The sequence below is a fragment of the Gobio gobio genome (assembly GCF_949357685.1).
Source record: "Gobio gobio genome assembly, chromosome: 11".
In the NCBI taxonomy this organism is placed as follows: Eukaryota; Metazoa; Chordata; class Actinopteri; order Cypriniformes; family Gobionidae; genus Gobio; species Gobio gobio.
The window spans coordinates 50,677,817-50,694,626 of NC_137104.1; the positions used below are offsets into that span (position 1 = coordinate 50,677,817).

General features: G+C 42.7%; 1 protein-coding gene across 1 annotated transcript; it reads right to left on the reverse strand.

Annotated features, from left to right (window-relative positions):
* LOC307134294 (E3 ubiquitin-protein ligase TRIM39-like) lies at nt 1-14,367 on the reverse strand. The gene is made up of 7 exons (XM_079829912.1): nt 14,270-14,367; nt 12,432-13,003; nt 12,233-12,319; nt 11,101-11,334; nt 10,871-11,009; nt 1,287-1,313; nt 1-806 (listed from the first exon to the last, which is right to left on the reverse strand). The coding sequence occupies exons 2-7, from the start codon at nt 12,999-13,001 to the stop codon at nt 259-261; spliced, it is 1,605 nt and encodes a 534-aa protein (XP_079686038.1). The 5' UTR covers nt 13,002-13,003; nt 14,270-14,367; the 3' UTR covers nt 1-258.
* Nucleotides 14,368-16,810: the final 2,443 nt, after the last annotated feature.

Genomic DNA, 16,810 nt, shown 5'->3' on the forward strand with positions numbered 1-16,810 from the left:
ACTGGTTACTAGAGTTAGACTTTAATGTTCAACTTTTACAGGCAGTTTCACTGTCGAGTAGAGATGAGAGAAAATGCCAGGAAATTATGAAATATTTATGAAAAAAAAATTTATTGAACAAGCATTATATTTTACATTAAAATATGTAATTATAGCTGACGAATTACAATAAAAAAAATATCAGCACATACATAATGTTTTCAGATTTAATTATTAAGATCATTACTTTCATCTCCTGTTTCATATTGGGCTGTAAATTCATTTATTGTATCTGATAGGTGTGATGATCAGAGGAGTTGAGTTTTTACCTTTATTGTTTGGATATGGGCAAAAATATGGATAGAGTTTCCCAGTAAAAGACTGAGCAGTGAAAGAGTAGATATGAGAGCTGGACTTCACATCATAAAAGGAGACCAGACCCTCCTTATAATCCACAAACACACCGACCCGCTGCGGCTTCACTCTCAGAGACAGAGAGACAGCAGGACCAGCAAAGGCCCAATATTTATTCCCATCCCTCAGAGCCACAGTCCAGAATCCATTACTGGGACTCAGTGTGATCTTTCCCTTCCTCTCAATGGATTCTCTGGCCACTCCGGAATTCCAGTCAGTTTTTCCCTTCACCTGCACCTCAAAATAAAATCTCCCAGAGGAGAATCCCTCCTTTCCCAGGACAATTGAATATCTATCAAATCTCAGTGGTTTGTCTGGGAGTTTCTGTCTAATGTCTCCATGTCTCACTTGTTTTCCATCATCAGACAGGATGAGTTGAGGATGAGCTGTATCAGGATCCAGAGTCACATCCACTGAGAAAACAGAGAATATGAATCATAACTCAATACACACATTCTGTGATGAGGTTTGTAATATTTAATCAGTGTTTAATCACACACACACACACACACACACACACACACACACACACACACACACACACACACACACACACACACACACACACACACACACACACACACTCACACTCACTCTCACTCTCACTCTCACTCTCACACTCACACTCACTCTCACACACACACACAAACACACACACAAACACACACACACACACACACACACACACACACACACACACACACACACACACACACACACACACACACACACACACACACACTCAAACACTCACACTCACTCTCACACTCACTCTCACACACACACACACACACAAACACACACTCAAACACTCACACTCACTCTCACACTCACTCTCACACTCACACTCACACTCACACACAAACACACACACACACACACACACACTGTACCTGCATACTGCTGCATCCTCTTCAGATCTGTAGAGACACATGACAATAAAACATAATCAGATCTTTGACATGTTTATGTGTGGAATTATAGACGAGATTTAAGGTTATATTTAAAGAGTTGAGCTCAATATCATGTTTTATCTGATCAATGTGTGTGTCTCTGCTGATATTCAGAGAATCAAACAGAAACTATTGCTTTGAGCTTCAGCTCTTAATATTCCTCCTTTCCACAAACAGATTTAACTTTACAAATGTTTGGTGAAATGTTTTATTAAGTTATTTTTGTGTCTGGTGTTATTCAGCAAATATAAATCTATAAATATTCAACTTAAATAATCTTAAAATTAAAGCTGTTTGAGCAACAGATCTGAAATTCTCCTCTAAAGAAGAACAAATGTGCATCTCAAACCCTTGATGTCTATCAGTTTGATTTTCTTCTGCTAAAATGATTTTTATCTAAAACATATTCACAAACACCCACTGCTGTGATTGGCTGCTGTGAGACTCCAGTGTAAACGCCCACTGCTGTGATTGGCTGCTGTGAGACTCCAGTGTAAACGCCCACTGCTGTGATTGGCTGCTGTGAGACTCCAGTGTAAACGCCCACTGCTGTGATTGGCTTCAGTGAGACTTCAGTGTAAACGCCCACTGCTGTGATTGGATTCAGTGAGACTTCAGTTTAAACGCCCACTGCTGTGATTGGCTGCAGTGAGACTTCAGTGTAAACACCCACTGCTGTGATTGGCTGCTGTGAGACTCCAGTGTAAACACCCACTGCTGTGATTGGCTGCTGTGAGACTTCAGTGTAAACGCCCACTGCCCACAAATGCTTTCATCATTACTAACAATGCAAACACGATGTAAATACAGCAAGTATGTATTTTGTGAGTATTTTGGCAAGTGTCCAGATAAACTTGTGATCGACAGATTCATCCATTATAAAGAGAGCGTTCTTTGAAGTAAAAATACTAGGATTATTCCTCATGAATTTAACCAGGGATGGGCAGTATTTCAGATACATGTATTTAATACTATTTTGTATTTTGTATTTTAAAGCCTTTGGAAAAAATCTAAGTTAATTTGTATTTAAATACAGTTAAGAGGAATGTTTTTGTATTTTCAAAATACTCAAAATACTTTGAGCCAGTCAACCTCTTTATCAGGAGCTGTTTTCCTGCATCATCTAGTTCAGACCAGACACGCTCCTCCCCCAAACCCAACATTCATGCACAACTTTTCTAGAATAATAATGTCATGGTCAATTCTACTTGTTGATTAAAGTATTTTGTCAAATATGTTTGAAGCATTAACGTTACTGCATGTTAGGGATGGGTGATATCATATGACAATACATATCGTAGATTCGTAGCGATGATATAAATTGTGAATCGATGGAACTTTTTCTAAATCGTTTACATAGATAGGCCTATCGGGGTAAGCAAATATATCTGAGAAGCTTTTAGTGGACAGGAAAAAGAAGCAAAGGCGAATGAGTTATTGGGTGTGATGTGATTCGTGTTATTATAACTACCGCGAAAGGAAATTCAAATTCACACTTGCACGTTGGCAGGCAGTTTTTGTGCGCGCTCCGAGACAGAGTGGACCGCTGACAAATAGGTACAGCCCGGTCATTAGCTGACTGCTTGTAGCCCGTCAAAAAGACACTCAAATTCACCATTTGTGTTTACCAACACAAAATCTTAACTTCTTAAGCTTCTAAAATCTTAAGCCTTACTAGCGGCATCCATCAGCTATTCAACGCCTTAAGTGGCTCACATAACAGTTAGCTTACCAGCTCTGTACAAACTTGCATTTTCCTTTGCCATCTCTCTCTTGTGTCCCACAAAGTGTGCCAGTATGCCTCACAATGCAGCCCTGCAGCCCTGCCACCACCGGGAACCCCCATAGACCCGGCAGAGCACGCGATGGGCATCCTTCAGCCTACAGTAGCCAGCAACCTACAACGGCAGAGAAACAAACGGCAAAACTGCAACACAAGTGTGTCCAGACACCCAGACTGAGATACAAAGACTTGACCAGCATCATCATCTCCTCGGCCACACTCCCACAGGCCTCAAAAGGAAGGTGAACGGACTGATGCTGTAAGTCACACAGGGAACCATCTCCCGCTCATCATGAGAATGCACAGCGTACCTGCAATGATGCTGACGGGAGGGAGCTACCGTAGGAGATCACTGGTCTTCAGGAGGCTCTGACAGCTGCTGGGCACACAGAGCAACTGGATAACGCCACTGTACAAGACCCTGAAAGAGAACTGTTTCTCACAAAGACCCTGTTAAAACCGCCAATGTGGACCTTAAAGAGAAAAGATACTAAAGCTAAGGCCCTTGGAGGCCATCTGCATGCAGCCAAAAGCTGAAGTCCAAACACTGACTCAGCAATCCTGCAGCATTAGAGACAAGCTTAATGTGGTGTGGTCCGAAGAAAAAAAAAAAACTAAACGGCCTACCCAACTGCAAACGAACCCCCACAAGAAAGAGGTACCCTGCTGAACTTCACACCAGCAGCGTTAGCTCCTCCAGCCCTGCACACAGACACAAAGGGGGGAGGAGCCAAAGCCCTCTGCTTAACCTTTCACCAGCCAGTTTCCTGAAAGCCTCTGCAGCCACAGAAGGAAAAGGATTAATTCAGACAAACCCTGAAATGGCACGTGAAGTGACACTTAAAGACCTCAAGCAAATGGACAGACACATCCCTGCATTCACACCAAAGCTTGCAGGAGACCACGACGTCCATGCCTACCTACGAGACATTGACCTTCACTTGCAGTCTTCTGATAGAGTGAACCACCAGGATAGACTCTATCTGCTCTGGATCACATCCAGCCCAGAGTTGCGATGCTTTCTGGCTCGGCAGCCAGGAAACCTCCACTCGACTACCAGCAGCGTGACCAGGTCAGACATGAAATTTCCTATGTTTCTACTACAGACTCAGACAAACCTGGAACGGAAGGAGGACACCAGCTTCAAGAACCTTCTCCTATGACACCAGTTAGTCACCGTGTAGGCGACACAGCCTGCCACACACAATACCATGCAGGTGACTTGACAAAGAAGGCCTTTACGAACACAAGGGCCCCCTCCGAAGGGGTTCTCAAACCCCCATGACTTTGAACCTTGAAACACAGAAGCCAAAGTGGGCACAGAAGGCACCAAACATGGCCATAATGCAAGACACCCTCTAGCAAAGTTCCTAGTCAGCGTAGGGCATACAAATTTCCAAGTAGATGCAAACGTGTTCACAGAAACACAAAAGCCTGCATTAGTGAAATTTGAATTTGTACTGTTTGTAAGAGAAATCTTCAAAGCCTCACATGTCAACAACCTAGACACAGCATTGAAACTTACAGACCATTGATTGAATAACATTGACCATTGAATTACATTCGATATACATGCAGACCGCGAGTGCTGGCTTTTTAGATGCAGATAAAACGATAGCTTGAATTGACATCTCTACTGTAACAGAAATAGTCTTAACACATCTTAACTTATGTCAAATGGTATTAGCATAAGGCTACTCTGACTTTAGAAAAGAAACTCTAATTTCAGTATTAAAGCGTAATTCTGTTTTGACAAAAGAATCTCAGCTCAGCAGCATATAAACTGTTTAACCTGTTTCTGATGAAGGAATCTCAGTACAGTGTTATGTAGACATAGATTTGGGTGATGCTCCCCTGTCGACAGTGTAAAGGCCTTAGAAATTATAGTCAGATTGATGTCATTCATCTAAACTTTAGCTGCATTTACAAGCATAGCTACCTGTTGATCAATACTATGTTTCATTCACTGAAAGAAACATCAGTATTCATTCATGAGACGAATGTAATTCCGTGTGCTTAAACAAGTTTTAACTCAAAACTGTTAGATAGAGACTACATGAGTAAAATTCGCAAATAATTACAGCAGACACATTTCCATAGCAAACTATGACAGAAACATCAAGCTGTATGCTTTATCACTAGTTGACCCATTGAACCTTTAGCTTTGAACTCTTTAGGGTCATGCATTGGTCCCTCACCCTACTCTCAACAACAAGTGTGCCAAAATGTTGCAGATGCTCAGCCCATCCTCCCAGACGGGAGACTTAAAGGACTGACTGGCAATTGCGAGGAACATGGTTCCACCCAGGACTGCGAAAAGCCTACAGTACCAGAGCCAACGCAACTGGACAATGAGAGAAGAGGACTAACAATAAATGACCCGAGCCAGAGTGCAGCGAGACAGGTGATCAAGGGTATCTCCTCCTTAGCTTTCACCTCATGGATCTGAAACAGAAGGTAAAAACAACCTCACACAGCAGATCACAGAGACCAGCAAGAAGCAGACACATGCTCAAAGCCTCACCAACTAGCTAGAGACTGAGGCTCAAACCAGAAACAAAGACTTGAAATGGCTCAGGCGGCTGCTGAACCATGAGAGCAGCTGGACAGAGCAAGCACAGGACCTGTGCAGAACTGTCACTAGGGCAACCGCCCAGGCACCAGACAAGCCATGGAAGACATAGGTGTCAAGCGGAGGCTGCATAAGGACAGCTGGACACGACTATTTCACAGTTACAGGAGCTGCTGACACCAGCAGAATAGCTCCCTGAAGAGGACTCACCAGAGGAGTACTGCACAGGAAAGATACCAACTCCTTGCCCACACAGCTCAGACAAGCTCACATCAGCACTACAACAAGAACAGAGCAGAACTCAATCCTTCAGACTTCTCGTGGCTGAGAGGCTAACAACCACCTGCTGCCCTCCTGCCACCAGCACTAGGTCAGTCTCAAACCCTCTTCACGCCACACAGACCTATAACCACTTTCTGAAACCACTTCCTGAAACCACAAGCAGACACCTGCGCCACACAAACAGACTTCAGGATGACAGGTGACACACCGTCAAGGCACCTGCTGCACCAGAGAATTGAACTCGGCTACTGCCTGCCTTATCTGCTGTGGAACGACCATCACTCCAGGGGACACAAACAACCAGAGCCCAACACTGCTGGGGTGTGTCTGATCTTTCTGCACCTCCTATATCGCCCGCTGTTGTCCATAGGAGGGGCAACAACTATCGAAAGGGGGGATTATGTAGTGATTGAGGCGAATCAGACACTTAAATTCCTGTTACATTTAACAAATATGTTTTAAATACTTTGTGCTGAATAACAGACCTTCCCCCAACACCCAGAGAAGGATCCTCGGTTACCCTGGAAACAAGACTGATAAAATGTTTTACGACACCAAAGGAATGTGGCCACATGGAAAGTCCACAGGGGAAAGACACAGCCTGTAAAACACACACTTTTGCCTCAAATTATAGACAAACCGTCTATAAATGAACAAGCACCCTAGGCCCTTTTATGTACACACATAACTGTCTTGTAAAGGTGCATTGTTTGTCACTTATGAATGTCTTATGAACAACTTACTATTTAAGGTAACCTTATATATGTCGTGTCTCCTATCAAATTAATGCTCGCTTCACAACTTACACTTTCATGTATGTCACGTTCTCTTAATAGTCAATATGTGTTTGTTGCATTAATTAGAGTATAAATGGGCACAGACCCTTTTGAATCCGGTTTGAAACAAAGACCCATAAATCTCCAGAGGAGATTTTCCCTGCTTGGAAATCCCAACAATCTCATAGGTCAAGTCTACTTCAGGAGGTGGTGACCTCCTGCAGACTTCTTAAGGAGCAAGACACTCGTCCCTCCTCCCTCTCTTCTTCTGTGTCACGGACACAACAGGCTGTGACTGTGGGCTCCTGCCCCGCAGGCCGCTCACATGGCAGGCCTCTACCCACACCTAACCAAAGGCCTCACAAGGCCATGGACCAGAAGGCCCAAATTCTGCATGCCACGTGCAACTTCTTCCACGGATTCGAAGGAACCACGCAAGCTCATAATTTCTTCTTCATCCAATACAGAAGAACTTGACCACCACATCAAAGCCATCGGACGGAACCCACAAACTTTCTCCTGTGATTTCAGCTCGGACGGTCTTCTACAGCTCAGGCTAAATGCAAGTAAAGTACGAAACAGAAATCGCTGTGTAGTTAGTAAAACTGTAAACTCTTTGTTCAGACAAAGAAGTTTATTAACGATGGTTCTTCCAAAGGTTTAGACTTTCTGCAAGCTAGACTTTCTGAGTTATTTTTCTATAACTCCATCAATCTGTTCTGACCCTTTTCCCTCCGACCACTTTAACCTTACCTCTTATCATGTGTGTATGTCATGTTTGTCTTATGTTAGTTATAGTCTTGTACCGTGATTTAGTTATTAAAGTTTGTGCACAATATTTGTTGGTCCTGACTCCGTGCCTGCAAACATATTGTCCCTTTAATGATCGATCTTGCTAATGCGCTCTAAGCGCTTAGGTAAATTCAAAGAAATAATTATTTTTCTGTGACCATGAAAAATATCCTTTTCTAAGAATTAAATTAATAACCAATACTGAATGATTGTAATGTAAATGTAGCTACATCAGTTAATCTAGTTAACTGATTCAAATATTCATAATCAATCATAATGAATAATCATAATGAGGTATGAATAATTATTAATATTTCCCCTCAGAGCTAATTCGTTAAAGAGCTCTCCGTTGTATAATTCTGTGAAACGACAGAGGACAACTGAGTAATTGTTCTCCAAACCATCAAAAAGCAGCGATGAGAGGAAGTAGTTTGCCGAATAATTTGTCAAACACTCATGATAAGTTTGTGAATAAATAGATTTTTTCACGTATAAACTGATTAGGTTATGGGTCATTTTGAAGATACGTGTGAAAGTTTTTTAGTAGGCCTACATTTCTTAAACCCTAACCAAATAATCAAGTTAAACCCAGTAAACTTGAAATTGTGACTTGTTGTGACATTAGAACAAAACATATTAATGAATAGGCCCAGACAGATTTCAGCCTAATAGGGATGCCTGCACTGAATCGCCAATTTCACATGTATTTTGTGTATTTTCAAAATACAAAATATTGTATTTGTATTTAAATACATTTTCCCACACAGTATTTTGTATTTGTATTTTAAATACATTTCCAGGTATTTACGCCCATCTCTGAATTTAACTGCCATTACCGGTTTACAAATTAAATGCGTTACTTACAGTTTGCGGTTTGCTGGTTCCAGAACAGTTGGCACAGCCTGATCTAGGGATGAAACGATTACCGGTTTCACAATAAACCACGATAAAATTTAATGACGGTTAGTAATATCGTATAAAATTTTATTATCATTAAAACCGCGTGTGATTATCACGGTTGTGAAAACTCGCGGTAAATCTTGTCCAGTCAGCGTCAGTCTGGCGCACCGCTGTTTTCTGAATGAGGAGAAATGGCAGAAGGCAGTGACAGCACTCGGGGGATTGTTCTGCCTTCTAAAAGGACCAAATCTGAGGTGTGGTCATATTTTGGCTTTTACAATAGTCCTGAGGGAAACTTAATCGCAGATGGTCACCCTGTCTGCAGAACATGCCTGAAGAAAGTCGCTGTAATGGGGAAAACACTTCAAAACTACGAACGCAAGGCAAGTGGACTTTGACCTCAATACCAAAACTACGTCTGGGAAATAATAACGTGAAGCGAACGAACAAATTCAGACAAGACTAGGGTGACATTTAAGGGATAATAATCAGGGTTTGACATTAACAACCGCCATTTGCGAGTGTAACGTTATTTCGGCTGCACACTAGCCACTCTGGCTGTTGAACTTATAATAGTCTTCTCAAAAGCCATCTGTTATAATCGCGTTGCGCATTATAAGCACTTACACGTGCTTCTATTGAGTTTATGAATGCAATGTCTCATTATCAGAGGCGTTCAGATTAGCGGAGTTTAGTTCAGAGCGCGCGCCGCTCTCACGCTGAAATCTGCACTCAAAGCAGAGATAAACGTGTGCTGTACGCAGGAGATTCACTCATCATACAGTGGATGACTGTTTCTGTTCTATTTCAGCAGCGAAAATGGTTTAAAACAAACACAGCAGAATCACAGCGCATCTGATATGACTGGCATAACGCAGGCGAATTTAGGGACCGTCTCTAAAGTTACATACAACATTGGTAACGTTATACACGTTTTAAACTTCAATAGCATTTGAAGAGAATGACAGTCATAAAAAGACTGTAAAGTGTTCATCTGGGTGTCAGGTATGATGCACACATTTTGATATTTAATAAAATAAACTGTCAAATCATATGGAAATATGGATATGCATTATTTCACTTGGATACTGTTTGGGCTCTAACACAAAATATGCTAGATTTAAATGTGTCTGATAGAACACTGATGAGAATATTGCTTGGGAATATATTTACAGTGATAATATTAGAGATTATATTTACGACAAATTATTATTATTTATGTGTTATGCGTTGCTATTGATGACGGCCATTAAGGAAGGAAATCCCACAGAATCTAGCTTAAAAAAGTGCTTAGAGCTGCTTTAGTTATTTGTTGTTTGTTGAATTTCAAATATAAAACTTGTTGAAATGTTTTAAGTGTGTGCATCTGTTCTTTTTGAACACTTTCATTTCGTTTGAACAAAACCATGATAATATTGATAACCGTGATAATTTGGGTCACTATAATCGTGATGTTAAATTTCCATACCGTTTCATCCCTAGCCTGATCTTTGAGCTAAAGTTTTGTGTTGTGACTTGTTCTCAAAACAAGTCGCTGATAAATGTACGGTATAAACATGCAAGTCAGCAGTGACGTGACTAGGACATTCGTTGAAAATAAACTCAATAAATGTTTCTCTGACATCGGGATCCTTCAGCCGCAAAGATTATGTTTTTCCACAGCACAACTTCTGCATGGCATCGCAATCTTGTTATTATTACAATCTTATTATCACAATCTTATCGTAAACAACTACTTTAGATCCACTCGCTGCTCATCGACTGAACACCAGTGGGCGGGACAACGATGTGATGATGTAAAAGTCAGCGTTGTTGTCTTCAAACAAAGCTTTTTTTTAGAGATAGAGATCTTGCAGGATGTATTCATGATACAAAGACCTCTTATGTGCCAAAAGAAAAAGGAAAAATAGATTTCTCATGTCATGACCCCTTTAAATAAGTGAGGTATTTAATCTCACTTTATTAAGCAATATATTTGCTGCTGACCTTCGATGATCCATTTCAACTATCATTATAAGCAAAATTACTTTAGATAAACATCACATTTGTGTTTCATTTTATGTTATTTTCTTCTCCTGCGTTCGCAGCACAGCTGAAAGGTTAGTTTGAGCCTCTACTGTACAGACGTGAATCTGCATTTCCTTCAGGCTGAGGATTATTATTACACTTTAGTTGTGAAAAGGCCTTTACATTTGCCAAAAATAGATCTCCTGTTTTTTTGTTATTAAAAACAAACAAGCAAGAAAATGTAATGCAATTTGTTTTTCCATAAAAATTAACTATGTAACAATTAGTTACTTTTTTAGAGACTAACTCAATATTGTAAAGCATTACTTTTAAAGCTAACGTTCCCCAACACTGCTGATGTTTAAAGATGATGAATATATGTATCTGTATAGTGTATTTGATATTGTCGCACCAGTTTGTGTGAGTTTCTCCTGTAGAGTGTCCTGCAGTTGAGTCAGAGCTCTCCTCAGAGTCTCCAGACTCTCATCAGTCTTCATACTGATCTCAGGCCAGTTCCTGGTGTTTCTAGAGCTGCACAGGGATGAGTAAATCTACAGCAGGAGAGAGGAGAAATCCTTCAGCATGGGGAGTGTTATGGTGTCATATACTGCATTATCATTGATCAGAGAGACGTTGACTGACCTGTAGGAGGTGGAGGTGATCTTCAGTGTGTGAGAGCTGCTCCAGCTCAGTGTTTCTCATCTTTAGCTCAGTGATCTCCTGCTCCAGCTCTTCAATGAGCTCTTCCTCCTGTTTCTCTGCTGCTTTCTGCTGCTCCTCCATCATCTCCAGCAGTTCAGTCTGACATCTCTCAATGGAGCGGATGAGATCAGTGAAGAGCTCAACACGGGCTGCTTTCTCCTCCTCTGTGTTTCTCTGCTCAACCAGGACAATCAACGAATGATTAGTGGAGTTTGATAAGACAAGAGTCAGTGTTACTATTGCTCATACTATACTATAGAGCTCCGGAGGTCACGTGACCCATTCTGTTTACGACGCCATTTTGGCAGGCAAGAACAGCCGCGCCAGCATGAGTTTCAAGATAACGGAGTTCACTGCGCACTTCAATTCAAAAGACATATACTTGTACATAGTAAAACTTAATAGATTAAACATAACAGATCCCTATAATGCCCCCGGGGTGCTTTTCACGTGTATCGATAAAGGAACGGATAGCTTTCCTGTCAGGACACCTGTAGCACCAGCTGTGCGCAAGTTACAAATAGCCTAGTTTTGACGTAAATACTAAGTTACAACTTATGCACTCATAAATATTTTTGCGTTGCACCACTTAGTTGAAGCCTAAATCTACGTATAAACTAAATATTTACGGAAGCCTCCGATCAGGAGTAACATTAACTGATATTATAGCAGGCAGACTGAACTGCATCAATACGCTCTTGTTTTACATTACAGACTTCGAGTGCGTCTCAATCAGCTCCTGGTTAAGTAGTCAGGACACTGATCAGGGATCAGCCCATTGCCTTATGTCCTGATGAGTGCCCTGACTACTGAACCAGGAGCTGATTGAGACGCACCCTTCATATGATAATGCTGACATACAGGCCTACATGCGCTTACATTTTAAGAGAGAAAACATGTGAATGGATTAACGTTATATGCTTGCGGTTAACACAAACCCATCGAAAACAAATGGGAACTTTTTTTATAACGGCGCAATGACGGCTGCTTATATACATTCATAATGATGATCGACGGGTCTGGCTCCTCCTGGATCTGTGTAGAGAACTTCATGACATTATTTTAAACTCACTTTTCTGACTTCTGCTGAGTGTTTGACGTCTTGAATCCTGTCCTGGATCATCTGCTGCACGTCTTTCTGTGTCTTCATCAGTTGAGTCTATAGACACAGAACAACACAATATGTTTTCAAAACTGATTCATTTATATTAAAGAACATGTGATTCTTCATGATAAGAGCATTTAAAATCAGTTTTGTCAGTAACTTCTACCTTCTTCTCTTCACACTCCTCTTCTATGGGAACAGTGTTGTGGTTCTTGTGATCTGTCACGTCACACATCAGACACACACACGTCTGATCATCTCTACAGAACAGCTCCAGAGGTCTCTCATGTTTCTGACAGATATAGTCCTCCAGATTACTCACAGGATTGATCAGTTTGTGTTTCTTTAAACCTGCCACTCTCAAATGACGCTCCAGGTGAGTTTCACAGTAAGAGCTCTGACACACCAGACACGACTTCAGGGCTTTCATCTTTCTTTCCTCACAGAGGTCACACACAACTTCAGGTTTTTTCAGAACTTCAGGTTTTTTCTCTGGATTTTTCTTTCTATAGTCATCTACAACTTCTCTGAGTGTGTTGTTAATCTTGAGATCAGGTCTGTGCTTGAATGTTTCTTTACAATATGGACAGTTGCAGGTCTGGCTGTTGTCCCAGCACTTATTCAGACAGGTCTTGCAGAAGTTGTGTCCACAGGAAGTGCTGACTGGATCAGTGAACACGTCCAGACATATAGAGCACTGAAGCTCCTCCGTCAGTCGACCGCTGGAGGAAGACATTGCTGGAGAGAGAAATGAAGAAGAGAAATCACTACTAGTCTAAAGTTTGGAGACACTTGAAAAACACAAAATTCAAGTTCCTCATGCAGAGACATTTTGTTTGAATTAAGGATTCTGTGTAAATTATTGAAACGATGATGATGATGATGATGATGATTTTATTATAGGCAACGGATGAGTCAGAGCAGATATAAAAGGAAAATAATCAACAAGTTTAAAAGAATCCCATGTTTCACCTCATGATTTTGGTCAAATATGATTTCTCAAATATATAAGAGATCATGTATAAGCTGGTCATTACTGCAAAATGAACCCAGACAAGCTGATCAGAGCCTTAATGTGCAGTAGTACTGTATATTCCTTAACTGTATATTTTAAATATCACCATATGAGAAGAGTTAAAGTCATTCATGCACTAATTCATTATTTTCTGGGTTATTGATTTACATGGAGGATCAGACTCAATACTGCGTCTCCTGGTTTTTCTTGCTTTTGTTGATGTTGGTGAAGATTCTGCCATTGTTCTTTCCCTCTTCAAGCCTTTTTAAGAAAAAAAAAAAAAAACATATTGTATTTCAAAATATAAATTATGACCAATAGACTGATAAGATCGATCTAAGCCCATTTGCTCCTGTATTTGTTCACTGAAGTTTAAATGAAATCTCACCTCAAAAGTCAGATTTGGAGTTATACTTCATATTCTCTCATGACCATTTAATAAATATTTCTATTAAAGTGTTAAAATCTCATTGATAGTGAGGGAAACACAATCACTCATACAACGAGAGACTCATAAACTCACTGAACAATCTGAACTATGACCTTCTGTTTACATCAGAAAAAGCAAATACAAAGTAGGTCATATAGGTCATATGAATAAATATATATCTTCACAAAATAAACATAAATATTGTGTGACCAAGTGTAGCTTGAATGAATAAGTGTAGTTTTAATCTTTAATATAAATGTGATTTTAGCAGGTTTGTCAAGTCTGTCAGCAGTTAATTTTACTTCCTGCTTCTTTAGTCTTTATGTAATGTGACAAAATGACAGAAACACCAAACTTTGCTTTACAACCAATCAAATGACTTACTTTTAATACAATTCTGATACCATTTCAGTGCAGTAAACAACTAAAGTAGTTGAGTATTTGACATGATTAAACCTGGTTCTGTTCAACTTATCCCAGTTTGACATAAACCCACTAAACCAGATCACTTCCATTAGAAACCTGTTCAGCTCAATCTCTCTTATATTTCTATCATTACCTGTGAGGATCAGATGTGTCCACAAGACTCTTTGAGCGGATCAATAAATATTCTGTTGTTTGAAGAGGTTGATCGTCTCAGGCGTCCATATTGTGACTGATCAAGTTGGTTTACTTTCCCTGAATCTCTATCTGAACTACAGTTCTGCCAGAAAGACTCGGGAGAATAAATACTGTGACAATTATCCATTTATTAACAACCCAGCAAGCAATAAAGTATATTGGCATAGGCCCCGTCCGTAGCTCGCAATCTGAGGGTCCGGACTCTGCATATCCTGCCTGAAGACGAAGGCAGAGGCGCAGCCGACCCCCACGTGAGGTATGGAAGGGACCATCCTGGTGGTGGTGGGGTGGATGTAGGGAAGGATTTGACTTGGAGGTGGTGGGGAGGATGGCGGTGAATGGGAGCGTCAGCATCTGCGAACTCAGACATGAGTAAGTACCGATCTTTTATACCCAGGTATTTAGCATGTGATTGGATAGATAAAATTAAAGTGACATGACAATTAAGTCTTCCTGGCAGAACTTACGCTAAAGCTTCCATTTCTGCCAGAAAGACTCGGGAGAATAAATACTGTGACAATTATCCATTTATTAACAACCCAGCAAGCAATAAAGTATATTGGCATAGGCCCCGTCCGTAGCTCGCAATCTGAGGGTCCGGACTCTGCATATCCTGCCTGAAGACGAAGGCAGAGGCGCAGCCGACCCCCACGTGAGGTATGGAAGGGACCATCCTGGTGGTGGTGGGGTGGATGTAGGGAAGGATTTGACTTGGAGGTGGTGGGGAGGATGGCGGTGAATGGGAGCGTCAGCATCTGCGAACTCAGACATGAGTAAGTACCGATCTTTTATACCCAGGTATTTAGCATGTGATTGGATAGATAAAATTAAAGTGACATGACAATTAAGTCTTCCTGGCAGAACTTACGCTAAAGCTTCCATTTCTGCCAGAAAGACTCGGGAGAATAAATACTGTGACAATTATCCATTTATTAACAACCCAGCAAGCAATAAAGTATATTGGCATAGGCCCCGTCCGTAGCTCGCAATCTGAGGGTCCGGACTCTGCATATCCTGCCTGAAGACGAAGGCAGAGGCGCAGCCGACCCCCAAGAATAAGTGGAAGAATACTTCCACCTGGACGGAGCCTATCCTACCCCCAAAAATGGTGAAAAATAAAAATAGACCCACCGGTCTTGTATCCTGGGATTCCTACAAAGAAGAAGAATAAGAGTTAACATGTTAAGCGTGAACATGGAACGCCAACTGCTGATGGCTAAAGCCGCTTCATGATTAAACAGAACTTGAATTTATAGTTGTAGATGAGTACTACACGTGAGCAATTCATATCTGCTGCTGCATAACTGTACATTTGGCCATTTTTGTTTTATATAATATATATTTATATATAAAACATGTATAACCACAGAGACAAGGCCGCAGGGCCACGAAGACAAGGCCGCAGGGCCACAAAGACGAGGCCGCAGGGCCACAGAGACGAGGCCGCAGGGCCACACGGCCTATTAGACCACAGAGACGAGGCCGCCGGGTCACACGGTCTGTTAGACCACAGAGACAAGGCCGCAGGGCCACAGAGACAAGGCCGCAGGGCCACAAAGACGAGGCCGCAGGGCCACAGAGACGAGGCCGCCGGGCCACACGGTCTGTTAGACCACAGAGACAAGGCCGCAGGGCCACAGAGACAAGGCCGCAGGGCCACACGGTCTGCTAGACCACAGAGACAAGGCCGCAGGGCCACACGGTCTGTTAGACCACAGAGACAAGGCCGCAGGGCCGCACGGACTGCTAGACCACAGAGACAAGGCCGTAGGGCCGCACGGACTGCTAGACCACAGAGACAAGGCCGCAGGCCGCACGGACTGCTAGACACAGAGACAAGGCCGCAGGGCCGCACGGTCTGCTGGACCACAGAGACAAGGCCGCAGGGCCGCACGGACTGCTGAACCATAGAGACAAGGCCGCAGGGCCACAGAGACAAGGCCGCAGGGCCACAGAGACAAGGCCGCCGGGCCACACGGCCTGTTAGACCACAGAGACAAGGCCGCCGGGCCACACGGCCTGTTAGACCACAGAGACAAGGCCGCCGGGCCACAAGGACAAGGCCGCAGGGCCACAGAGACAAGGCCGCCGGGCCACAGAGACGAGGCCGCCGGGCCACACGGCCTGATAGACCACAGAGACAAGGCCGCCGGGCCACACGGCCTGATAGACCACAGAGACAAGGCCGCCGGGCCACACGGTCTGGTAGACCACAGAGACAAGGCCGCAGGGCCGCGCGGTCTGCTAGACCACAGAGACAAGGCCGCAGGGCCGCGCGGTCTGTTAGACCACAGAGACAAGGCCGCAGGGCCACAAGGACAAGGCCGCAGGGCCACAGAGACAAGGCCGCCGGGCCACAGAGACAAGGCCGCCGGGCCACACGGCCTGCTAGACCACAGAGACAAGGCCGCCGGGCCACACGGCCTGATAGACCACAGAGACAAGGCCGCTGGGCCACACGGTCTGGTAGACCACAGAG

Bases quoted from the DNA above. Each gene is read 5' to 3' on its own strand.
- LOC307134294 (XM_079829912.1), bottom strand. From the start codon at position 13,001: ATGTCTTCCTCCAGCGGTCGACTGACGGAGGAGCTTCAGTGCTCTATA. The intron at 12,320-12,431 runs GTAGAAGTTACT...CTGTGTCTATAG, and splicing joins AGGAGTGTGAAGAGAAGAAG to ACTCAACTGATGAAGACACA. The intron at 1,314-10,870 runs GTGCGACAATAT...GTGTCTCTACAG, and splicing joins GGAGAAACTCACACAAACTG to ATCTGAAGAGGATGCAGCAG.